The 27,608-nt window shown below is 39.8% G+C and overlaps 2 protein-coding genes across 6 annotated transcripts in view; one reads left to right on the forward strand and one right to left on the reverse strand.

The window, feature by feature from the left end:
- The first annotated feature begins 551 nt into the window (after positions 1-551).
- Positions 552-6,449, forward strand: LOC5513485. Its single transcript, XM_032383012.2, has 4 exons — positions 552-673; positions 2,599-2,976; positions 4,252-4,500; positions 5,278-6,449. The coding sequence occupies exons 2-4, from the start codon at positions 2,623-2,625 to the stop codon at positions 5,848-5,850; spliced, it is 1,176 nt and encodes a 391-aa protein (XP_032238903.2). The 5' UTR covers positions 552-673; positions 2,599-2,622; the 3' UTR covers positions 5,851-6,449.
- Positions 6,450-7,728: 1,279 nt separating this feature from the next.
- LOC5513456 overlaps positions 7,729-27,608 on the reverse strand; it is a 72,506-nt gene continuing 52,626 nt past the window's right edge. For all 5 annotated transcript variants that reach the window (XM_048722877.1, XM_048722876.1, XM_048722875.1 and 2 more), the window contains 15 exons: positions 22,548-22,720; positions 22,216-22,254; positions 22,014-22,130; positions 21,119-21,381; positions 20,320-20,569; positions 19,960-20,046; positions 19,820-19,891; positions 18,953-18,973; positions 18,370-18,486; positions 17,588-17,701; positions 16,714-17,037; positions 16,101-16,239; positions 10,393-10,495; positions 9,962-10,094; positions 7,729-8,896 (listed from right to left, as the gene is read on the reverse strand). In XM_048722877.1, the coding sequence (XP_048578834.1) occupies positions 9,972-10,094; positions 10,393-10,495; positions 16,101-16,239; positions 16,714-17,037; positions 17,588-17,701; positions 18,370-18,486; positions 18,953-18,973; positions 19,820-19,891; positions 19,960-20,046; positions 20,320-20,569; positions 21,119-21,381; positions 22,014-22,130; positions 22,216-22,254; positions 22,548-22,720 (1,942 nt within the window). In that variant the 3' untranslated portion in view covers positions 7,729-8,896; positions 9,962-9,971. The remainder of the gene's footprint in view (positions 8,897-9,961; positions 10,095-10,392; positions 10,496-16,100; positions 16,240-16,713; positions 17,038-17,587; positions 17,702-18,369; positions 18,487-18,952; positions 18,974-19,819; positions 19,892-19,959; positions 20,047-20,319; positions 20,570-21,118; positions 21,382-22,013; positions 22,131-22,215; positions 22,255-22,547; positions 22,721-27,608) is intronic.

The following is a 27,608-nucleotide window of genomic DNA, read 5'->3' on the forward strand; positions in this document are numbered from 1 at the left end:
TTATAGCTGGAACGTAAACATGGCCGAACTCAAAAAGCACATGCTCGCCTTCTCCTAACTGCGCATGAGCAGTCGGAGGGGCTACTGCGCATGACATCAATCTAAATATATAACACTTGGTGATCAAGAATCTTAAAATTTAGATGTCTTTTTTCTTAGTTTTTCCGATGGAATTGTATTATACCACAGATAAGGAATAATTAGACAAACCACACAACTTTTTTTCGTGTACGTTGAAAATGTCCGTGTAAACTTACAGGAATCCGTGTTTTGAAATAGACCCAGGCCCTAACGTTTTTAGAGCATCACAGGTTTCCCGCGCGCTCGCCTCAGGCTCTTCTAGACCATTTAGCAAAATGCCCTTGGCCTATATAGTCATTGGTAACTCATTGACAGAGCTTTGGATACCTGTGGTATATCTCTAATAAGACAGGTGGAAAGAGCATGACAGGTGAAAGAATTTCCTTCATGATTTCACGTGATCACTCAGCAATGCCCAATAGCATTTGCGAGAGGTGTCATGTGATCATCAAGCATTTTGTTATCATAGTATCTACAAGAAGTATCAAATTGCGAGAACTGTGATCTGCCCCTACAGAAAACAAACACCTGATCATGCTAGAAATGTCTAGAGAATTTTAAGCTACGCGCGGATTTCAAGCAATAACTTAAGGTAAGAAACTTAAACAAACAAACAAAAACAGAATATTGTATTTTCACCTGTAAGAGATTACCCTGTTACGCCCTCGCTTCTGCCTGCGATGTTCTTGTAAAAGTCGAGCGGAACACCACTTTTTGTAAGTTTTAATATGCTTGGGTTCCTTTAAATTCTTATTTCTCACTTTGTAGTTTATATCCCATAGCATTAGAAATAAGGGAAAAGTAATGTTATCTTATTCCGCTTTCCGATTTCTCGTCTTTACTTGTTACCTTGAACAAAACAATTTATATTGAATAATTTAGAAGTATAACGGCAGTTAGTTTAGCTGTATTTGAATAATCAATATATCCACAATTGTATCGCTTTGCTAGACCTTGCGTTTATAAATATTGTTAATACAAACGTTAAGTGCAACAAACCGAACAAACTAAACACTATCATATAAACGACCATTATAACCGTTCAGATATGATGATAAATAGGCAGTATTTTTCTTGGGTCGACCAGTTTAGAATTGGGGATAAAAAGGATCTATCGCAAATCTGACTGATGCGTAATTTAATGTAATATGTCGGTTTATTGATATGAAGAGGAAAAATCCTTAAAAGTTATATTATTTTATAAGTTTTGCTAAAAGGTTTTCAAATCCACGCGCAGTCTACCATGAGCGCAATAGCCCGACAGGTTGAAGGCGAATTTCAAAATTTTGTACACGTTGTAGAAATAGGTGTTGAAGTAGAAAAATTCTGCTGTAAAAAAAAGGAAATATAATGGTCCATTTTCTACTGTGGCTTATTTAACTTGACAAGGTTAGTGTTTGGTAGGACACAGAGTTGCTATCAACGAACTGTGACATCTGAGACCCCCTCTAGTGCCTTTTGTACACGAACCTGATTAAGGATCGCGTTGATTCCTTTTATTAGAGAGAGTTCAGTTCAGTTCAGTTAATTTTCTTTCGACAAACTCGTCTTCCAATTCGCGTTAATTATATTGCCATTAAACACATCAATGTTGGCATGAGCGTGAAGTTTCTTTTCTGGTGTCGGAAGACCGTGGATTTCAGATTTTCATAAAGATTAGATTTTTATCTTACTGACTTTTTGACTAACTAATTGGAGTGTATTATAATTATCGGCTTCATATACTAACACTACTTTAATCTTTGCTATTTTTCAGTCTTTTTTTTATTTATTTATTTATTTATTTATTTATTATTTCAATGGATTTTTTATAGTCTTGCACTTTAAATAGGCTACAGAAACGTTGTGAAAGGATAAAACCTTCCATTAAGATCGTCTTACTAAATAAAGATATTCCAGTCTGGCGTTACTTAATAAAGATATTCTAGTCTGGCGTTACTTAATAAAAATATTCTAGTCTGGCTTTACTTAAAAAAGATATTCTAGTCTTGCGTTGCTAAATAAAGATATTCAAGTCTGGCGTTACTTAGTAAAGATATTCCAAAGTCTGGCGTTACTAAATAAAGACTTTCTAGTCTGGCGTTACTTAATAAAGATATTCTAGTCTGGCGTTACTTAATAAAGATATTCTAGTCTGGCTTTACTTAATAAAGATATTCTAGTCTGGCGTTACTAAATAAAGACATTCTAGTCTGGCGTTACTAAATAAAGATATTCCAGTCTGGCGTTACTTAATAAAGATATTCTAGTCTGGCGTTACTTAATAAAGATATTCTAGTCTGGCTTTACTTAATAAAGATATTCTAGTCTGGCGTTACTTAATAAAGACATTCCAGTCTGGCGTTACTTAATAAAGATATTCAAGTCTGGCGTTACTTAATAAAGATATTCCAGTCTGGCGTTACTTAGTAAAGATATTCCAAAGTCTGGCGTTACATTCCTATAGTAAGGAAATCAAATTTATTGATTGAATCTTAACTCCAGATTTCTTATATTCTCTAAACTATTCATCTTTAGCCTAAAGATACGTCAATCACCAGGATGAACTTCCCACAGATGCGTGTCATTCTCTTGTCAATCACCCTGCTGTCACGCACTGAGCACGTGATCTGCCAGAACTGCCCCAAAGGGACATGCTACGCCGGGACATTCTCCAGTAAGGACCAAGTGACTAAGGGACGTTATCTGTTGGGGGCCTCGTACAGGAACCTGAGCTCAGTGTCAAGTCCTCAGGCGTGTCACTCGGCCTGTGTCGGCGACTGTCGATGTCGAGCGTTCCAGATGTCGGGCAAGCGATGCGAACTGCTTGATAAAGACAAGGATACCGTGCCTATCAGTAGATTTCCATCTGATGAAAGCTACGAGTATTACGATCTGAAACAGGAAATTGTCAAGGTATGGGAAACATATGTAAGCTGCTTATTGAAGCTGGCTGTTTTCATTCGTCAACGAAAAAGAGAAGAAAATGGGAAAAGGGCTCACTCTCTTGTTAAGGTCGCAGTATATCGCACTTTATATCATAGGTTTGTATGATCCTTCTCATTAGGTCGCAGTATAACGCACTTTATATCATAGGTTTGTATGATCCTTCTCATTAGGTCGCAGTATATCGCACTTTATATCATAGGTTTGTATGATCCTTCTCATTAGGTCGCAGTATATCGCACTTTATATCATAGGTTTGTATCATCCTTCTCATTAGGTCGCAGCATATCGCACTTTATATCATAGGTTTGTATGATCCTTCTCATTAGGTCGCAGTATATCGCACTTTATATCATAGGTTTGTATGATCCTTCTCATTAGGTCGCAGTATATCGCACTTTATATCATAGGTTTGTATGATCCTTCTCATTAGGTAGCAGTATATCGCACTTTATATCATAGGTTTGTATGATCCTTCTCATTAGGTCGCAGTATATCGCACTTTATATCATAGGTTTGTATGATCCTTCTCATTAGGTCGCAGTATATCGCACTTTATATCATAGGTTTGTATGATCCTTCTCATTAGGTCGCAGTATATCGCACTTTATATCATAGGTTTGTATGATCATTCTCATTAGGTCGCAGTATATCGCACTTTATATCATAGGTTTGTATGATCCTTCTCATTAGGTCGCAGTATATCGCACTTTATATCATAGGTTTGTATGATCCTTCTCATTAGGTCGCAGTATAACGCACTTTATATCATAGGTTTGTATGATCCTTCTCATTAGGTCGCAGTATATCGCACTTTATATCATAGGTTTGTATGATCCTTCTCATTAGGTCGCAGTATATCGCACTTTATATCATAGGTTTGTATGATCCTTCTCATTAGAGTTAGTTACAAGAGACTGGCAAGGAAACGCGGCGAACTTCTTTTAACATGGAATTCTTCGAATACTATATAATTCCTTCCGTGAAAATTATTGGGGAGGGGGTGCCCCCCCCCCCCCCCGGTTTCACCGCCCATATTAAAGATTGTAGTTTTTCTATTGTCAATTGACCTTGAACCTGCACAAACAGACTACAATTTCTTGCACGTGACCAATGGTTCAACATCAGAGAGCGCCTGAGAGCGCCAATGTGGTTGTTTAACTCCTTTGAAGTTCGCCGATATTTTGTCTACTTCCATATAAGGCATAAAATCGATTTCGATGGCAATCTTTGTCTGGTTTGCAGTCCTCGCATATGAGCTTTTGCAGTAATGGCTGCTGTTTGGGTCAGCGGTGTCTCAACGGAGGGACTTGCGTAGAGCACTGCGAGGATCCGAAGAAGAAGTTCTCATGCGCCTGCACAACCTCGTGCAGCGGTAGGACGTGTGAGAGATGCGGCACATACCGATCATGCCGTGACCATCACGTGACTTACCGCGAGCTTGGACAAGAGATCGCAGATGGGGTTTACCAAATACAGACCGAGGACGGAAAGGTGGGATATAGCCAAGTGCTCCCACTAAGGCGCAAGTGCAACACAAAAAAAATCTGTCACTCCAACGCAAGAACGAAAAAACTCGCAGCTGATTAATTATCTTGCGGTGCTACGTTTTCGTTTCATCGGTTCTCACTTATGTTGGGTTTGCGCTTGTCCTGTTCTCACTTTTGTTTGCATTTTAACGGCTTTTACTCGTGTTGCTCTTTTGTTTGACCAGTTCTCACTTGTGTTTGCGTTTGACCGGGTTCCCACAAGAACATCGTGATTTTAGCGTTAAAAAACGATTTAAATTATATAAGCAGGGCAGAATAAACATAAGGCACATTAAATGACATTTAATAATAATATTTTGTGAAATAGCCGTGTATTTTTGGTCATATCTTGTGCAATAGCCGTGTATTTTTTGCCATAATATGTCACAAAATACACGGCTATTGCACAAGATATGACACAAAAACACGGCTATGACACAAGATATGACACAAAATACACGGCTATTGCACAAGATATCATTCGGTGCACTCAAGGTTTCTGTTCGTGCGCAGAGAATCCTTCCTTTCTTGAGCTCTGAAGTAGTTTGCAACATTTCTTTTGTCTTGTGGTCACCCGGAACGATGCGATTGCGGCAATTCTGCATGATGTTTGCGCTGTTTTAACGTGGCCTTACTCATGTCTTCCATAATCTTGTCTGTTGGCACGTTAACCCTTATCGTATCTAAAATAGATGTGTCTGTTTTCAAGTGACCTTACTTATATCAATTGTAAACTTGGCAGAGTTTCCCTGTCTTCTGCGCATTTGAGGGCGACACAGCATGGGTCCTGCTCGAGTCGTTCTCCCTGGAGAACAAGCAGACTTTTATGACCCTGTCTTTCATGGAGGACAACGCATTCAGTGAAGACACTCCAAACTTCCTCAACTACCGCCTTTCAAGAGCACGCATGGAATTCGTGCGAAGCAAAAGCACATTATTCAAAGCCACATGTGCATTCGACCAAAAGACCCAAATCCCCGGGTGGCCACGTGATCAGATCATTGCTCGACTAGATGGGTATGACGTGGTGAATCAAGCAGCCACTGGCAGCCAAAAGTGCGTCACGTTTGAATCTATTGTGATAAGGAATCAGTCTTGTTCCAAATGTTCGATTGGGTTGTGGCATAACGTTGGAAAACATCATCCTCATCTTGACTCAACTGTAGATGCATTCTGCTCGTTTAATCCCTTCAACAGCAAGAATAGTGAAGACAACTTCGGATTTTACGGTGTCATCAATACAGAATCAACGTGCTGTTCAAGCCCTGACTCGACAACGCAGTGGTGGCTAGGCCATGAGGTGGATAATGTGTGATACACCACACTTCAGTGTCATTATCATGAGGTTGGTAATGTGTTATTATCTGATTGACATCATGTTCTTGCAAAGTCCTTTATTTCACTTAAATACCTATGAATAACTTACAATCTTATAGAACGGGAAGAGCTTGATGTATCAGCAGGGAAATAGAGTGGTTTGGTATAAACTCATTCAATATGAATGAGGTTAATAACTAGAATACTAAATGAGGAGGAGTAGGTTAAAAACTAGATATTAACCGTGAATACCAATGAAGGACCATCAAATTAAACTTTGAGTAGAAATGAGCAAAAATCACCATTTTTTCGCCACAGATTTGATAACAAAAACGATTGAATACTAACAATGCATTGATTTAATTGTTATGAAACAAAATTTGCATTTATAACCCTCAAAATTCAACAATAAGTTCAGCCAAATTTCCTATGTACAATTTTGGAAATTATTCCACCAGCAAAGTTAGGCTGTGGTGTGTCTATCTGAGGCGTCTACTCACTCGTTCCGCTTGTTCATTTTCGTCTACATTACAGTTCTCGAAAAAGATATTTGGAGTAATAAAAATAAATCGCTCTTCCTCGCTGTCAGTGAGCCCCATTTTCGCAGCGTGCTCACACTGAAACTCCGAATTACGAAAAATTTGCAATTCAACTCCACCTTTGGGAATTGAGTCTGTGCATGGAGCAGGCCCGCTCTGTCTAAATCTTAATTTTGATTGTGTACGATATTGAACCAATGACCTTTACAAATGTGTGCAATCAACAACCAACTCTCCTGGGTTTTCTTTCAGGTCAATAATAACCTGGACCATCTTAGTGAACTAATATTTTTGAGTTTTTTCTCTTTCCCCATAGTTTAAATTGTTATGTGCTAGGTATAGATCATGTAATAAGCTAGGCTGCGCCCTTAGGCTGTTATACGGCAAACTGCCTCCGTCCTCGGTATTTAACCCTTACATACACCACACTTCAGTATCAATATCATGACGTCGATGACGTGTAATATACCCTTAAGTGTCATTACCAAAGGTCAATAACGTGCAATACATCCTTTATTGCCATAATCATGAAGTCGATAACATGTAATACATCCTTCAGTGTCATTTTCATGAGGTCGATAACGTGTAATAATAAACCCTTTAGTGTCATTATCATAAGGTCAAAAACGTGTTATACACCCTTCAGTGTCATATCCATAATATCGATAACGCGTTATACATCCTTCGGTGTCATATCCATAATGTCGATAACGTGTTATACACGCTTCAGTGTCATATCCATTATGTTGATAACGCGTTATACACCCTTCAGTGTCATATCCATAATATCGATAACGCGTTATACATCCTTCGGTGTCATATCCATAATGTCGATAACGTGTTATACACCCTTCAGTGTCATATCCATTATGTTGATAACGCGTTATACACCCTTCAGTGTCATATCCATTATGTTGATAACGCGTTATACACCCTTCAGTGTCATATACATAGTGTCGATACTTGTTATACACCCTTCAGTGTCATATTCATAATCACGATAACTTGTAATACACTCCAAGATATATCTACAGTGGCTTGAAATAGCGACCTAGATATAGCGATTATTTCATGTTGTCTAAACAGCTATAAGTTTGCGCGCGTATAACCATAGAAACCTACATCAACTACCAGAATGCTTCAATTTTTTAAGTTTACTTTAAAAGAAGCGAGGTCTGCATGCCAGTTTGAGGTAGCTTCCCATGGTGAAGGCGCGCGCATGCTCATAGCTGGAATGGCCTCTATTATCGATTAGTCAAATCATGATCATCTTTGTATAAATGGATGGGGGAAGCCTCCTTGCAGCTATTCTAAAACAACTTGAGACGAAGCACAACAAACTTAGCAATGTATTTATTTTATATTTCAATGTACATTATATACATAGGCTTATACCATTATGGTAATTCGGATGTCGAAATCGACTGAAATTTGGTCGCCATACTAGACGCACTGTCTATTATAATAATAAATATTAAATCATATCGTTGAGTTAATCGCTGGATAGCCAGTTCTCTACGAAAACTAGTATAGAGACGAAGATGAAAATTCATGTAGAATTTGATCTACTCTGTCAGCTTGGCTTTTTTCAATGCAATGAGTGAACTTTGGTTTATCACGTCCAAGCCATGCATGTGGCAACGACTTAAACTGAGCATGCCGAAAGCAGCTTTTCATAAAACGCACGATAAATCAATGTAAGAATGAATAAAAAATTAATAAAAACAGTTATGATAATTATGTGCAAATGGCCGATGCTTGACAGAATCATACATTGAATAAAGAGACTGAAAAGGAAATGATTAAAGGCGCGTTTGGCCTGCTTGCATTTATGCAAATATTAAAGATTTGCAAATTGTGATTGGACAAATTAGGGAAATGTCCGCCGTTTAGAGATAAGTCAACTCTAGTTAAAAGTTTGGAACACGATAACTGTTTACTATGAATTCTCGTCAATATCTCCAATTGCTTAAACGCTTTTTCGTTACATAATTCATTTTTTTTTTAATGGATAAAATTTGATTTGTCCGCGCCTTCCGGAGAATTGGCGTGATTGGAAACCATTTTAGTGCTGTCCAATAACTAATTTAGCAGATTAGCTGATGGAAATCGTCAAAAGGGCTTGAAGAATGTCAAACTTGAGTTTAAATTTTGGTAATCATTGCATCTAGAAATTGAGACGTTCTTGATGGAATTCTTAGGTAAGCAAGGCAAGGGTTTTGGCCGTTTGTCTGTTAAGGTAAAATCTGCAGAGGATAAACAGCAATTATGATACGCAAAACATAAGCGTCTCTTAAATTCCTGCTTCGCTAAATAAACATACCCTTTCAACTTTCAACTATCATAATAGTAATTTGCTATCAACAAGTGTGTCTATTTTCCTAGAAAAAAGTAATACGTTAGATCGCAATGTTCTTGGAAGTGGTCTCGTGTTCGTCATGGACGTCTCTCATTGGTTGATTGATTTAGTGATGTAAGTCGTGACGTATTTCGTCTTGTGTGAGTCTGTGTAAAGAAAGACAAGCGATCAGTCAGAAAGAGTGTATAGTGCGGAGTAGATATTTTAAATTCTTCATTATACTGGGACTGACCGCTAACGTGGTTACCGATTTAAAGCTATTAGAAAGTAGTCAGCCATTTAAAGTGTAAAAATCAATGTTTTGATTGCCACGACTTCAAAGCTCGGCTATGCTTTGACTTGCACCCAAGCAATTCTTTGTGTCGCTAGTATGCTAACTTCATGTCAACCAGATAGTAAGTTCTCGCATTCACTTTATTTTTATGGTTAACTTCAAGAAACTGTCAAGGTGGCTATGGTAACGTGCGTCTCTTATTACTCACGTTTTATTAAGTTAAGTCCTTTCGGCGTTAAGTTAAAAAAAGATTTATATTAGAGGTTAACAGTTAAACTAGATGGTCCTTTTAATGAAGGAAAATTAAGTACCACTGCGAGCTACGAGCTACCTAAAAGAAATTGGTCCGCTGAGAGCTACGAGCTACCTAAGAGAAATTGGTCCGCTAAGTGGGTAAACGAACCCCCCCCCCTCCCCACTCAAACCCCTGCTTCGGGCCTGTGATAGGTATATTTAACCATTCAATATCCACAACGTATGTTACCGGGGTATCTTGCACAACCACGAGAACACGTTTGCAAGATGCACAGAATAGTCAAAACTATCATCGTCATACCCTTCGATGAAAAAAATATTTTATTCAATTTTTCAAAAAATTTATTTAATAAAAAATAAAAGTGAGTAATTATTGCTTTTCATTGTCGTACTTGTTTTTACATGGGAATATTACGCTATTAATTTCCTTTTTTTTAATTTCTTGTTCTCATTTTATAAAAAAAAAGCAAAAAATACAGAACAGGCAATAACTGTTGCATAGCAATCGATTGCTACTCCCAAACAGTCTCTTTACAAGAAGCGAATGATATCCTCTCTTACAGGTACTCTTAGAAAAAACCGAGTACACAGGAATGCTTGGCCCCATTCCCTCTGTGCGCCACGGACCACAGCATACCCGTGGTCTGTTAGGCACCTATGTCCCACTGCGCATGCATTTTACCTAGTGGTAGTTATAAGTGGGTCGTGGTGCCGAGGTGGAGAAGGCGCTCGGTCTTGCCACCACCCTGTGTCTCGCTCAGCCATTCGTTACATGGGAAGCTGTACACTTTGCCGTTCTCGTCCGTCACGGTCACCTGTGGGAAATGGGTGTTAGATTTCCTTGACATGCGTTAATAAAAGAGATAGGCAGATAATTGAGATGATGATGAAGAAGAAGACGACGGTGACGAAGATGATGATGATGATGACGCCGGTGGTGATGATGGTGATGGTGATTGTGATGATGATTATGTTATTGATGACGATAAAAAACGATGACGATATTATTTACGATTGTCTTAATGTTGATGATAACGAAGATGATGATGGTAATGTTAATGAGAAAGAAGAAGAAGATGATAATGATGACCATACCGATAATGCAATACTCACATTGTCGACAAACCAGCTCGGGTTCTCGCCCGAGTTGTCGTGAAGAATGCGGATCTTCTTGAGTTCACCGAGTTCTGGTAGCAGCATGGTCTCACTCACATCCCTGGAAGCAAACAACACAACAATATGTGTTGGCTTATATTACCAAGATATGTCAAGGCCAAACTAGCTAAAGTCGACATTACAAAGATATGTGAAGGCCATACTAACTAACGTCGACATTACCAAGATATGTGCAAGGCCATACTAACTAACGCCGACATTACCAAGATATGTGCAAGGCCATACTAACTAACGCCGACATTACCAAGATATGTGCAAGGCCATACTAACTAACGTCGACATTACCAAGATATGTGCAAGGCCATACTAACTAACGCCGATATTACCAAGATATGTGAAGGCCATACTAACTAACGCCAACATTACCAAGATATGTGCAAGGCCATACTAACTAACGTCGACATTACCAAGATATGTGCAAGGCCATACTAACTAACGCCGATATTACCAAAATATGTGAAGGCCATACTAACTAACGCCAACATTACCAAGATATGTGCAAGGCCATACTAACTAACGCCGACATTACCAAGATATGTGCAAGGCCATACTAACTAACGCCGATATTACCAAGATATGTGCAAGGCCATACTAACTAACGCCGACATTATCAAGATATGTGAAGGCCATACTAGCTAACGCCGACATTACCAAGATATGTGCAAGGCCATACTAACTAACGCCGACATTACCAAGATATGTGCAAGGCCATACTAACTAACGCCGACATTACCAAGATATGTGCAAGGCCATATTAACTAGCGCCGATATTACCAAGATATGTGCAAGGCCATACTAACTAACGTCGACATTACCAAGATATGTGCAAGGCCATATTAACTAACGCCGACATTACCAAGATATGTGCAAGGCCATACTAACTAACGTCGACATTACCAAGATATGTGCAAGGCCATACTAACTAACGTCGACATTACCAAGATATGTGCAAGGCCATATTAACTAACGTCGACATTACCAAGATATGTGCAAGGCCATACTAACTAACGTCGACATTACCAAGATATGTGCAATGCCATATTAACTAACGTCGACATTACCAAGATATGTGAAGGCCATACTAGCTAACGTCGACATTACCAAGATATGTGCAAGGCCATAATAACTAACGCCGACATTACCAAGATATGTGAAGGCCATACTAACTAACTTCGACATTACCAAGATATGTGAAGGCCATACTAACTAACGCCGACATTACCAAGATATGTGAAGGCCATACTAACTAACGCCGATATTACCAAGATATGTGCAAGGCCATACTAACTAACGTCGACATTACCAAGATATGTGAAGGCCATACTAACTAACGCCGACATTACCAAGATATGTGCAAGGCCATACTAACTAACGCCGACATTACCAAGATATGTGAAGGCCATACTAACTAACATCGACATTACCAAGATATGTGCAAGGCAATACTAACTAACGCCGACATTACCAAGATATGTGCAAGGCCATACTAACTAACTTCGACATTACCAAGATATGTGCAAGGCAATACTAACTAACGCCGACATTACCAAGATATGTGCAAGGCCATACTAACTAACTTCGACATTACCAAGATATGTGAAGGCCATACTAGCTAACGCCGACATTACCAAGATATGTGCAAGGCCATACTAACTAACGCCGACATTACCAAGATATGTGCAAGGCCATACTAACTAACGCCGACATTACCAAGATATGTGAAGGCCATACTAACTAACGTCGACATTACCAAGATATGTGAAGGCCATACTAACTAACGCCGACATTACCAAGATATGTGCAAGGCCATACTAACTAACGCCGACATTACCAAGATATGTGCAAGGCCATACTAACTAACGTCGACATTACCAAGATATGTGCAAGGCCATACTAACTAACGCCAACATTACCAAGATATGTGCAAGGCAATACTAACTAACGCCGACATTACCAAGATATGTGCAAGGCCATACTAACTAACTTCGACATTACCAAGATATGTGAAGGCCATACTAGCTAACGCCGACATTACCAAGATATGTGCAAGGCCATACTAACTAACGCCAACATTACCAAGATATGTGCAAGGCAATACTAACTAACGCCGACATTACCAAGATATGTGCAAGGCCATACTAACTAACTTCGACATTACCAAGATATGTGCAAGGCAATACTAACTAACGCCGACATTACCAAGATATGTGCAAGGCCATACTAACTAACATCGACATTATCAAGATATGTGCAAGGCAATACTAACTAACGCCGACATTACCAAGATATGTGCAAGGCCATACTAACTAACTTCGACATTACCAAGATATGTGCAAGGCAATACTAACTAACGCCGACATTACCAAGATATGTGCAAGGCCATACTAACTAACTTCGACATTACCAAGATATGTGAAGGCCATACTAGCTAACGCCGACATTACCAAGATATGTGCAAGGCCATACTAACTAACGCCGACATTACCAAGATATGTGCAAGGCCATACTAACTAACGTCGACATTACCAAGATATGTGAAGGCCATACTAACTAACGCCGACATTACCAAGATATGTGCAAGGCCATACTAACTAACGTCGACATTACCAAGATATGTGCAAGGCAATACTAACTAACGCCGACATTACCAAGATATGTGCAAGGCCATACTAACTAACTTCGACATTACCAAGATATGTGCAAGGCCATACTAACTAACGCCGACATTACCAAGATATGTGCAAGGCCATACTAACTAACGTCGACATTACCAAGATATGTGCAAGGCCATACTAACTAACGCCGACATTACCAAGATATGTGCAAGGCCATACTAACTAACGCCGACATTACCAAGATATGTGCAAGGCCATATTAACTAGCGCCGATATTACCAAGATATGTGAAGGCCATACTAACTAACTTCGACATTACCAAGATATGTGCAAGGCCATACTAACTAACGCCGACATTACCAAGATATGTGCAAGGCCATACTAACTAACGCCGACATTACCAAGATATGTGCAAGGCCATACTAACTAACGCCAACATTACCAAGATATGTGCAAGGCCATACTAGCTAACGCCGACATTACCAAGATATGTGAAGGCCATACTAACTAACTTCGACATTACCAAGATATGTGAAGGCCATACTAACTAACTTCGACATTACCAAGATATGTGCAAGGCCATACTAGCTAACGCCGACATTACCAAGATATGTGCAAGGCCATACTAACTAACGTCGACATTACCAAGATATGTGAAGGCCATACTAACTAACGTCGACATTACCAAGATATGTGCAAGGCCATACTAGCTAACGCCGACATTACCAAGATATGTGCAAGGCCATACTAACTAACGCCGACATTACCAAGATATGTGAAGGCCATACTAACTAACTTCGACATTACCAAGATATGTGCAAGGCCATACTAGCTAACGCCGACATTACCAAGATATGTGCAAGGCCATACTAACTAACGTCGACATTACCAAGATATGTGAATGCCATACTAACTAACGTCGACATTACCAAGATATGTGCAAGGCCATATTAACTAACGCCGACATTACCAAGATATGTGCAAGGCCATACTAACTAACGCCGACATTACCAAGATATGTGGAGGGCCATACTAACTAACGCCGACATTACCAAGATATGTGCAAGGCCATACTAACTAACGCCGATATTACCAAGATATGTGAAGGCCATACTAACTAACATCGACATTACCAAGATATGTGCAAGGCCATACTAACTAACGCCGACATTACCAAGATATGTGAAGGCCATACTAACTAACGTCGACATTACCAATATATGTGCAAGGCCATACTAACTAACGTCGACATTACCAAGATATGTGAAGGCCATACTAGCTAACGCCGACATTACCAATATATGTGAATGCCATACTAACTAACGTCGACATTACCAAGATATGTGCAAGGCCATACTAACTAACGCCGATATTACCAATATATGTGAAGGCCATACTAACTAACATCGACATTACCAAGATATGTGAAGGCCATACTAACTAACGTCGACATTACCAAGATATGTGAAGGCCATACTAGCTAACGCCGACATTACCAATATATGTGAATGCCATACTAACTAACGTCGACATTACCAAGATATGTGAAGGCCATACTAGCTAACGCCGACATTACCAAGATATGTGCAAGGCCATATTAACTAACGTCGACATTACCAAGATATGTGCAAGGCCATACTAACTAACGTCGACATTACCAAGATATGTGCAAGGCCATACTAACTAACGTCGACATTACCAAGATATGTGAAGGCCATACTAGCTAACGCCGACATTACCAAGATATGTGCAAGGCCATATTAACTAGCGCCGATATTACCAAGATATGTGAATGCCATACTAACTAACGCCAACATTACCAAGATATGTGCAAGGCCATATTAACTAACGCCGACATTACCAAGATGTGTGCAAGGCCATATTAACTAGCGCCGATATTACCAAGATATGTGAATGCCATACTAACTAACGCCAACATTACCAATATATGTGCAAGGCCATACTAACTAACGTCGACATTACCAAGATATGTGAAGGCCATACTAGCTAACGCCGACATTACCAATATATGTGCAAGGCCATACTAACTAACGTCGACATTACCAAGATATGTGAAGGCCATACTAACTAACGCCGACATTACCAATATATGTGAATGCCATACTAACTAACGTCGACATTACCAAGATATGTGCAAGGCCATACTAACTAACGTCGACATTACCAAGATATGTGCAAGGCCATACTAACTAACGTCGACATTACCAAGATATGTGCAAGGCCATACTAACTAACGTCGACATTACCAAGATATGTGCAAGGCCATATTAACTAACGTCGACATTACCAAGATATGTGCAAGGCCATACTAACTAACGTCGACATTACCAAGATATGTGCAAGGCCATACTAACTAACGCCGACATTACCAAGATATGTGAAGGCCATACTAACTAACGTCGACATTACCAAGATATGTGCAAGGCCATATTAACTAACGTCGACATTACCAAGATATGTGCAAGGCCATATTAACTAACGTCGACATTACCAAGATATGTGCAAGGCCATATTAACTAACGTCGACATTACCAAGATATGTGCAAGGCCATACTAACTAACGTCGACATTACCAAGATATGTGCAAGGCCATACTAGTTAACGTGGGCATAACCAAGCTATGTGTAAGGCCATATACTAACGTCGACATGACCAAAAAGTATTCATTACTGTAAGTGATTGTGTAGGTGTTGTCTCTAAAGAAGGTCGTCCTGGCCAGAATTCCAAGCGCTCTTACGCTAAATTCTTTTAACCGACAAAATGGGGACTAACAACCCGGATCACCATAGATCTTGTTTATCCTGAAAACTTATCGAATACAGATCACAACATTCTTTACTGGAAAACAATGCTTGAACACAGATGATTTCTTAAATACATCGGTCCTGATAATTGGCTTTTGCATCTCTAAAGAAGAAATATTTTCGGATTTGAGCCCGGGCCCTCCGGCTTGAGAAGCGAGTTCCGTGCCACTAAGCTATCGCGGTTCAAAGTCGTTTCTATACTCACTTGGCTTTTTCGAATTTGCCAGCATGCAACTTTCTGAATCCAGAGTCTCCCTTCTCGCCATATAAGGTCACGTACACCTTGGCATTTGTGTCGGCGTTTTCTTTATTACCGGTGTGGACCTTGACCGTGTAGTTTGTACCTGCAAGAAGATCATTCAAGGGAATGATCCGAGGTGTCTAGTGTGATTACCTTTATTACTCGTATTGGAGGACTGGCGAGAGCGCGAGAATGCCTAACCCATAGCCGAAATCCATAAGCCGTGCCCGTAACCACGCCCGTAACCCTAACCATGTAGCCCATGCCCATAACTCTGTCTAATACATACCTGTAATCCATACCCGTAAACCATGGCCGTAACCCATAGCCGAAACACACACCATTGCCCTAACCCTGAATCCTTACCCACAACTCTAACCCTACAATCTGTTACCTTACAAGCCCTACAAGCCCTAGCCGTAGCCGTAGCCGTAGCTCTAGCCCTAACCATAACCCAAACCTAAACCTTATACCTTACCTTACCTCATAGCCTATACCCTCAAAATTTAAAAAAAAAACCTAACCCCTATTCACATTAGTGCACTCGGACATGAATGTAGACCCACTGTCCCCGTACCCATGCCGAAGAAGTACACCATGTTGGTGGCGTTGCCTCCGCAGTTCTCATCGGCGTTGTCTTTGCACGGTTTGTCACACGAGGCCTCGTCAGCCTTGCCGTACCGGCCGTAATGATGCCCGCAGTAACACTGGTCAGAGTTCTGCAACCCAAAGTAAGAGTACCCTCTCTCCTCTAGCGCGCATGCGCGGGCGCAATTCTCTTGCGTAACCGACTGAACGTTGATCTTCGCCCGGATGTCGTGACGCTTTCCCTCGTCACGGTAGCACCCCAGTTTTTGAAAGAGTAGAAGAACGTCTTCTTTCTTCTCGTCACGCTGTTTCTCTGGAGAAAACGAACGTACTTGAATAATGTCGATCAGCTACCTTAAGGGAGTGTTCATTAATTTCACCGAGGGGGGGAGGGAAGATTTTTACTCAAGACACCTTAAAATGTCAGAGTCCCCTTTTCATTGTGAACATTTATTTCAGTACCCCCCTCCCCCCCTTATAGAACCCCAAAAATTTTCTTTCTTTTTCCCTTACAGGACCTTTTTTTCGGAGCCCCCCCTTTTGGTGGTTAAAAATTTTCGGAGCCCCCCCTCAATATCTACTCCCCTCTCGGTGTATTTAATGAACACTCCCTAAGCATACATTTTTCCATTTACATGAACTTTAAAATAACCACCCTATGGAAATAGATAAAGTAACAACACAAAACCAAGTGACCCCATCGATTCGTTTTATTATTATTTTGTTTAATGTCAATGAGGTACTTAATGCTTTTAAACAGATCCTGCAAGATCTATGAGATTTATTATAAGACGGCTTTTATTTGCCAAAAGATGTACCCGCCACCCCCTCCCCCACCACCTAGCGAAACGCTTAAAGCTTACCGGTCAAGCTTGACCCAGTACTCATCTCTTGGTACTTCTCACTGCTTAACTTTTTTTCTGCCCGAGGGATCTTCGTTCTCTTCACTATCGGATTCTCGGCGTCAGGCTTGGAAACTGCAAGCATTAGAAAACCTTGCTAAATCGATTACTAGAATATGATTTGACAGTAAACTGGGCACAACATGCATTGGACAACTTGATAAGAAAGCCTTGCTAAGCTATTGGTATGATATGGCAGTGTAATCTAGCAACGGCCAGGACAACGGGTTTGTATTACAGCAACACCATAAAATACAACAAGAGTAACGGCAACAACAACATCAACAACAAATTTGCCCTCCCATCGTCAGAACAACAACAACTGCAAGATAAATAACATCATCATCAACAAAAACAATAACAATGGCGACATCTATAGCAATACCAACACTGGCAACATTGATGCAAACGACATTAATAACAAGTTGAGGCATGTAGGGTTAATGTTTCATCAAACCAACAAAATTGAAAAGAAACATGTATATCGAAAAAGTGAGCCTTGTCCCTATTTTTTTGTCCACAACAACAACATCAATAAGCGCCAATACCATAAACATCAACAACAACAGCAAGGCTATTTACCGGGGAAAAATAACAAAAGTATGGATACCTGCTGCATGTGTCTTCCCGACATCATCATCAACATAACAATAATGATGACGACGACGGCAAACAACAACAAACATCAACAACAACAACGACAAGGCAGATAATCAGAAATATGCCCCGATGTTTTTGCACACCTTGACAGTTCCTCCCGGTGAAATCTGAAGTACATTTGCAGCGATAGCCGTCCAGTCTCTTTGCGTCCTTGATGCATTTACCGCTGTTCTCGCACGGGCTCGGGTCACACTTCTTGCCTGTCGACAACCCATACAGTTACGTCACGAAATAGTTATGTCACGCGATATCCGGGTTTTGTGTATGTTATTCATCCAAAATGGCAGTATTCAACATGCGCATTCACCAATAGTAATGCAGAATGTTAAGTCACGCCACGCGGTTGACATCCGTGTTCTGTGTGAGTTCGTTTATCCTCTGTTAGATACATAATTATTAAGCAATGGATATATGTCGTGGATGAAGCCGTTTTACTCGACCAGGGCAAAACACATCTTAAACTTCTAAAATTATTACAAAAATGGCTGCTAATGGTTTCTGGCGTTTTTAACATTACCCAAGAATAAGAGAATAAAGCGTTAAACATGTAAAGTGATAGCCTGCACAGTGGCAACAAAATGCGTAGAGTTCTAATTTAAAGGAGGCATTAAAAGGATCTCTCTTAGAATTTCGGAATTTTATAAATAGAAAAGTAGCGATGCTTACCGGTCCCAGTGAATTCAGATCCTGCAAAAAATTTAAAAAATAAAAATAAATAAATAATAAATAAACATAGTACGTCATTATCGATATTTTTATTTATCTTTCAAAGCACACAGGACCTGGTAGTTGGTAACCATTGATTTTTAAATTTTTGGAGACTGAAGCTCATTCTTTGGCTACGAACAACCCCGAATTGAAGTGAACGACGTTTTCGAAAGTTTGCAATTCTAGAAGTACTACATCCCCTTAATATACCGCAACTGCCTGTATCCTTGATACTAGAATGAAATTTTCGATGTTATTAGTGCAAATAGGGTGGTTTTTTTTTCGGTTCCAAGCCACAAAACAGCGGCAAACAACAAGAAATAAATGCCAAAGCGCGGGGGTAGGGTGAGTAAAAATGCTCACGCGCAGGATGGGAATCGACATGGCTTATCTTATGCTTTCTTGAGTGAACTTTTTGCGAGCTTCTGTTAACCGAGCCTTGACTAGAACATGTTGTGGCGATTAGCCTGAATAAAGTGGCTACCTGTCGCGATTACCCTGAATAAAGTGGCTACCTGTGGCGATTAGCCTGAATAAAGTGGCTACCTGTGGCGATTACCCTGAATAAAGTGGCTACCTGTGGGGATTACCCTGAATAAAGTGGCTACCTGTGGCGATTACCCTGAATAAAGTGGCTACCTGTGGCGATTACCCTGAATAAAGTGGCTACCTGTGGCGATTAGCCTGAATAATGTGGCTAACTTTGACAGTGGTTACACTGGATCAAGTGGCTACCTGTGGCGATTAAATGCTTGCCCTGACTAATTGGCCATATGTTAGAATTACCCTTGATCGAGTGGCTACATGTGGCAACTCAGTGCTTACCCTGAATCAAGTCATCGGCTTCTTCGTCTTTGTCGTATTTTCCCGCCTCGTGCGACAGCGCTACTGCGGTAGCTAGAAAATACAGATCAATGTCAACTCTATGTATCCAAGAATTTGTTGGTTTTTATAAAAGTACTTACTGTCGTCAGAATCCGCCGACACATCCCAAGCTCCTGAACCTGAACCGGAAGCTGCGTCGTCCAACGGAGCCCCAGGAGATAATGGAGCTATGACACAAAAGGGGAAGTCAGCGTTTTCTTGACATTAAAACGATATGTAGCCGTAGGGAGTACCGAGAGGTGTAACAGGGGAATGACAGGAGCACTCAAGCAAAACGTAGAACGCCGAATACTTGGGTGGCGTGCAAGCCGACTCTGGTTGTGTGTGTGTGTTTTTTTTTTTTGCTAATTTTTTATAACCTTTACACGAAATCATATTGTCTCCATAGCCCTAATGCTGTTCCTTGATATAAACATAAAGAAAACTCCACAGCCACTCACCTTTCACAGGGCATGTTTTTAGATTCCCTATCTGTGATTGGTCGAGAGCTTTGTTGTAGATCTGCACACACGCGATCTTGCCAGCGAATCGTCGGTCGTCGCCATCTCGTGCGCCGATTCGTATGTCGTACTGTGTCGCGAGTTTAATCATACCGACATTACGACTCTTGACCATTTTTCCGTTATGCCAGAGCTGTGCTACACCTGTCGTGTTGTCATACGTCGCACCGACCTGATTCCACTTGTTCGGCTAAGGAGAAAAAAACAACACACGTCAAACATATGTTGCCTCTTGTCTGAATTGTCTATGTGAGACTTGGGCTAGCACGCGTAAATGCTCGGGAAGCTTTTTAAAATGGCCGCCACAACAGGCGAATGAAGTAAGATTTTCTGCAAGATTTTTTGGTGAAAAGATAGATGAAGCGAACTATCAAATATGGTATAAAATCTCCTTATAATGTGGTGACCGGGGATTGAAAGGAAAGCGGACAACTTTGAAACCAAATATATGTTTGATATGAAAAATAATTTGTTCCTTGTCAATAATCCATAAAAACAGGACGATAAATATTATTTCCGCGAATCGACAAATGGTAGAATTCTGCGCTAAGGCCACGGAGTAAACAAGCAGGCTAAAAGCAGCAGAAATCAGCAATGGAATAGCAACGCAGTAGCACCTATAGTAGTGAGTAAGATAATGCAGGAAAAGAAAGATAAGGCAGCAAGGGAAGATAAGGCAGGCAAGGGAAGATAACGTAGGCAAGGGAAGAAATTCGCTATAAATAGCGTGGGCAAGCACCTCAATAACCCTGGTCCCGATGGGTTTATGGAAGACGCCGTTACGGTGCACGAATCGTACGAAGAGCTCCGTCTTCTCGAACTGCCACAAGTGAACTCCCCAGCCGTCTGACTTATAGTTAATGATAGGACCGCCGGATCCGGTGGGGTAAATATTGGCAAGGAGGGTGACGGAGTTCTTGGTGTCAAGTTTGCCGCTCTTGTTGGGGATCTGGATGTAGGAGTCGGCAGTACCGGCGAGCTCGTACGCGCCGCCTGGTGAACCTTAAGCATACAGTTAAACAGCTTTATCAACAATCAGAAGATAATCTGAGAACTTGGGAGGACCAGTAGAACTTATTCCAAAGAAGGTTCCACTAAGAGAACCATTTGTCGTAAATACAATGGAACAAGCCACCAAAACCAATGAGTATGTGGGAAAGGTGCTATCCGATTGGCATGAACTTCACTAGGCAGCAAGTGACACAAAGAAATGCCCCTAGTTATGGAACCGCATCAATCACGGGTAGACGGTAGCGGGCACAAAACGGGCGTGCCCTATAGGGGGTAGGTGTGTGGGTAAGTGTGTGGGTAGGTGTGTGGGTAGTTGGAATAGCAAAGTAAAAAGGATGGGGAACAGCAAAGCATCAAAAACATATATGCACAAAACTATTTAATATGTGACATTAAAACATGAATGGGATATTTCATAGAGCTCTTTCAAGTATGTGCTCTGGTAAAAGTGTTATCATCAGGAGTAGAGCCCAGGTACTAGCCAAATGCGCATTTTGGAAGCCGGCTAAGATATTCATTTGACACGATCTTCTAACAGCTTAATGACCTTCAGGCGGCGTCACAGGTAAAGAAAGACGTTCGGGGAAAACACCTCACAGCTAAAAACGTGTACTCATACTTACCATCAGGTCCATCAGAAAGCTTGACGTTGCTAAGAATACTGTCATCATTATTACCGCTGGCATCTTTGCCCGCGTAACTCTTGGTCAGCGGGAACAAGCCAACAGGTTTGGGTATTGCTATGGGTGAAAAGATAAAAGGTCAGCGGAAATAATAAAATGATATGCGCGTTGTGCCATGCGCAAGATGATGTTAAAGGTATACCTTCTTCTTCGGTTGAAGGTCCCGGGCCGGTCTTACCATCTATAAAAAAAAACAAAAAAAAACAAGACATTAGCAGAAAGAAGGATAGACCTTCGAGACGAAACGGAAACGAAACGAACGCAACTTATGAAATGTTGGATTATAGATAAAAAGAGTTGTCGACCCTAGGCAAAAAACATTACAAGCGCTATTTCAATATTATCTTCATAGGAAGCGCTGGTTTTTAATTTAAAATAGATTAAAAGGCATGTGAATGTGCCAGAGGGGTCTGAGGGAGGGGGAGGAAGGGAGGAAAGAAAGACGGCGGGCGAAGGGGGGGGGATCGCGCTAACCTGGAAGTCGCCAGCTCAAATGGACTCTCTTGATTGGTCCTTCAAAATGTCCGCTCGGGAACTCGACAGCTACGGACGCGCAGTCGGCAAGCTTGTCGGCCTTGTGGTATACCTCAAGGTAGTAGTATCGGCCTTTTTTCAGCTTTACATGCTCGGACTTTTGCTCGGGGAATCTGGCAAGGAATGATTATGAGCAATTATAAGGCATAATGATAAGAGTACGACTGGAAGAGGGGACGGGTAGTGGGATATGGATGCTAAATTGGTACCGGCATTGGCTTCAATATCAAGTATACGTGGAGTTGCTGTCAAGGTAACTTGCAATGCCAGGGCTCTGCATGTACCAGATAACAGTATAAGATCAAATTGGATAAGCGTAGTAAAAGAAAACAAACAGATGATATATACAGTGTGGCCGTCATGGCCCTGCATGTACCAGATAACAGTATAAGATCAAAGTGGATAAGCGTAGTAAAAGAAAACAAACAGATGATATATACAGTGTGGCCGTCATGGCCCTGCATGTACCAGATAACAGTATAAGATCAAAGTGGATAAGCGTAGTAAAAGAAAACAAACAGATGATATATACAGTGTGGCCGTCATGGCCCTGCATGTACCATATAAGATCAAATTGGATAAGCGTAGTAAAAGAAAACAAACAGATGATATATACAGTGTGGCCGTCATGGCCCTGCATGTACCATATAAGATCAAATTGGATAAGCGTAGTAAAAGAAAACAAACAGATGATATATACAGTGTGGCCGTCATGGCCCTGCATGTACCATATAAGATCAAATTGGATAAGCGTAGTAAAAGAAAACAAACAGATGATATATACAGTGTGGCCGTCATGGCCCTGCATGTACCATATAAGATCAAATTGGATAAGCGTAGTAAAAGAAAACAAACAGATGATATATACAGTGTGCCGTCATGCTCGTTTCGTAGAACTCAGTTTATCAGTTTCTGGGCATGACTCATCTAATCAGATGTCTCCTCTGGGCGTTTTTGCCTTTGCTTGTAGCGATTCTTTAGACTTGATGATTTAGAAACATGGCGCCATGAATCAGTGAGAATTTCCGGCAATTCTACTTTTGGCAATTATTTCATTTTTTGTTGACGAAGAAAAGGTTATTTCTAAATTTCAACTTGTCATTTTGACTTTGAATTAGAAAAATTCGAATTTCGCCCTGACTTATTTTCTGTTGATGGAAATAAACAGAAATATCAAATAATGGTAGGTATATTCAAAATGGCTACATCCAAATGTGAAATGGAAGTTCTTTAAAATTTCTAATTTTCAATTAAATAAAGGTAGGAAATATCAATGTTAAAATGAAAATTGACAATATCGAAAAAGCATAGGAATTTTTCTAATTCAAAGTCAAAATGACAAGTTGAAATTTAGAAATAACCTTTTTATTTCGTCAACAAAAAATGAAATAATGGCCAAAAGTAGAATTGCCGGAAATTCTCACTGATTGCCATGTTGCGTGTCCTTCCTAACCTCGCCCTCTTTGCGGCGTTTTTGTTTTTGGGAGGAATCAACCAATCAAAAATATTATCTTTACTTATCTGATAGTTAGTTAAAAAGAGCCAGTCACTCCGCTTATGCAAATACAGCATAATATGAATATAAAGAGTGACAAAAGGAATTTATTATCACCGGCAAAAAATAAAATCAAATGCTGCTTGATAAAACATCGCGGATGGTTTTCGCCCGTGGGAACTTCGAGATTCAAATAATTAGTAGACCCAAATGAAATAAAAATCCGCAGATGGATGAGAATCAATATTATATTTAAATGATGATTAAAAAAGCTACAAGGCCCACACTTGACTAAAAGTAACAAGCTTGACAAATGAAGAAAACAAAAATAAAAATGAAAAATCCCGATAACTCCTTAGGGTTTTAGCAGGTGGGTTATGGTTGTTCTTCTTCTGCTTGTTTTGGAGTAGATTTCCGGTAGTTTGTTGATCGGCAACGATCACGAAAACGCAGCAAACGTATTTCGGCCCCGAGCATCGAAAAGTGACAATAAAAACAGGAAGACGACAATAGAGAGTTTGTAAAAGCTTTAGTGTAATGCAAAGGGAGATATTTTATAATAAGAAAACAAAGGAAAAGGCGAAGTAAGTAGAGAGTAAAGCAGTTTGAATAAAAGGGCAAGATTCGAAATAAATAAACAAAAGAAAGAAATAAGAATGATTTATTCGTTTTCAACAACATTGCCTACTTTTTCACAGAACAACGAAACTAGCTAAAGGGAAAGGAGGAGCAGAGGTTGTGAGGTTATATAAAACCACCAAATCTATTTTTTGTTTACTGTAATCGTTTAGCGACGTTACGAATTCTGATCCGCAAGCACTGTTACACAAGGGGGGGCCCCACCCAAGCTGGCAAAGCCAGAGCGCTCAAACAATCGCAAAAGATGCATAACACTAATAAGCAAAGCACATCCAGCGAATTTAGAGAGAACTGCGTCGTTGTAAAGGTGCATCGCAAAAGGTGCAATAAGCTAAGCACATCTAGCGAATTTAGAGAGAACTGCGTCGTTGTAAAGGTGCATCGCAAAAGGTGCAATAAGCTAAGCACATCTGGCGTCGTTGTATCTGGTGTAAGCATTTGTCACAGGGATCTCGGTAACCGTACACTATTTGCACAACAGTGTCCCACAGAATAAGTCAGATTTCAGAGACAATATGATAATATGCTCACGCGACACGTTTGAACAGGCGCCAAACTCAGCCGTTAAAACGCGACAACCAAAAAGACATCAAAATATCGCTTGAACATTTTTTCGAATAGCATTTAAAAAGTCTAAATAGACTATCGCACGTTAGCAGCTTTTTAAACAGCAGATGGAGCAAAGAGGAGAAACCTCTTGTTTTTTGATGACTTAGTTATTAAGCGTGAATTTAGAACCATGTTTACCGTGCATTCAGAATCATGTTTTACCGTGCATTTAGAAGTACGCATTACCGTGCATTAAGAAGTAAGCTAAACCGTGCATTTAGAAGTACGTATTACCGTGTACTAGACGTACGTTTTACCGTGCATTTAGAAGTACGTATTACCGTGTACTAGACGTACGTTTTACCGTGCATTTAGAAGTACGTATTACCGTTTATTAAAAGTACGTAAAACCATGCATTCAGAAGTACGTATTAACCTGCATTACAAGTACGTAATATATAGATTTAGGCACTGCCTAAAAGCGGAGCCAGCATAAACACCTTTTGTGTTGACTGATCAAAGGTATTATTGGGGGATCTAGGATCCTGCTCTCTACTGAGATTTATTTATTGTACCAACCAAATGGATCCAGGCCTTATTCAATAATTTAAATTATGCAGTACATCAAAGTTAACAAACACAATTCCTGGTGTGAATATGGCTGTCAAAGTTGTCAAGAGTCTAATGGTAAATTCTTATGTCCCATCATAGAAGTTCCATTATGAATATCTTTTTTTACAAGCTTTGCCCTTGTGCAGAAAATGTCATGGATGTAACAGCATTCCAAAGATTCAAAATAATATATTTAGACTGTTTAGATGCCAGTATTGATTTAGTGGCGATTCTCTCCTTCATTGGACCGAATATTCAGAAAAATATCTGGAAATTAAAATCCAAAAATATATCTCCTTTCATGCATTACATATTGGTGCACCCCACTTTACCATATATAGTGGCCTTGTTGTTGGTGGCCTACTCCCAAATGAATGCAATGAAGAAAAAACAGATTGAAAATGCTAACTTCTAATTTCAAACCAAACCCTTTCATTGATCTATGTTTGGGGTAGAGAGGAATCAAAGAATATCAATTGACTAAAAAATAATCGACGGGAGAGAAGATATAAAGTGAATTGACCCAACTTGAAAGGTTTGGTGAAAAAAATATAACAGTAATGAAAAACTTTCCCCTTTCCCATTATCTTTAGGTTGATAGCAAACTGTTTTCTTTACAGATTTATTATTTAAAAAGCAAAAGTTTGTTTTTAGTTTTATATTATATAAGTATCTTGTTCTAAAAAACCTATGAGTGTGTACTGCTGAATCACATAGTAATGAACTAGTAATTTGCGCCCCCTCCCTTATGGTCCCGCAGAAGTCAGTGGTTAATGTGGGGTTTTAGACCACTTTTTAACCAGAATATGTCAAGAGGGGTGGTGGTATTGACTGATTTTGACTCTTAACTTGGAAACAGGCTTTTATTAAAGTTTAATCCCCCACCCTTCCCTGGGACCATGGGTGTGGGGGTATCAAATGACTAGTGAATAAGAACATCCTACTGTTCTCTTCAAGACATGATTTTTAATTCTCATGTCTTCCAGTCTTTAGCATTCATCTTGGCTCTCAGGTAGTTCCTGGTTCATAAAAGAGTGAAAACAATCATTTATTATATTTTTTTTCAAAACAATCTTTTTATCAAGCCATTTATAATCTAACTAATTTTCCACAACTATTTGAAAAAAAATAAACAAATGAGATGCAAGATGCAGACAATAACAACAATGCATATTGAAAAAAGGTTTTTTTTATCCTCGGTAAGGAAAATATCTCTTGTAAGTTGAAAAAGCTGCTGTATCTTCTAAGGATATGTATCTTCTTAGGACTAAGAGCACAGGATATAAAGACAAGAACGGTCTAAGCAGTATTTGACAAATGCAACACGATATTGGTTAGCCTTTATGAAATATCTCAACACAATCAATCTGCCCTGAAGAAGTCTTACTAAAGACGAATTCCAGTTTTTGTTGTATTGTATTTTATTCAACACAATCAAGAATATAGATAAAACGAAGAATGTCAAAACAAAACCTGTTATGTTTAAATAATTTGATTACTAAGTTAAGTACTCGCATTCTTAAAGCATACAAAAAGGACAACAAAAAGCCTAATAACTGTCATATCCTCAATAGACAATACAAATCGTCGTCCGAAACTCACCTTGTTTTTTTTTTTTTTTTTTTTTTTTTTGGTCGCTTTCTTGTGGTTCTGTTCGCTTTTTAATGTGAACTGTTACTTGCTTAAATTTACTAGCTAAACCAGAT

Source organism: Nematostella vectensis, chromosome 15 (assembly GCF_932526225.1).
Source record: "Nematostella vectensis chromosome 15, jaNemVect1.1, whole genome shotgun sequence".
NCBI lineage: Eukaryota > Metazoa > Cnidaria > Anthozoa > Actiniaria > Edwardsiidae > Nematostella > Nematostella vectensis.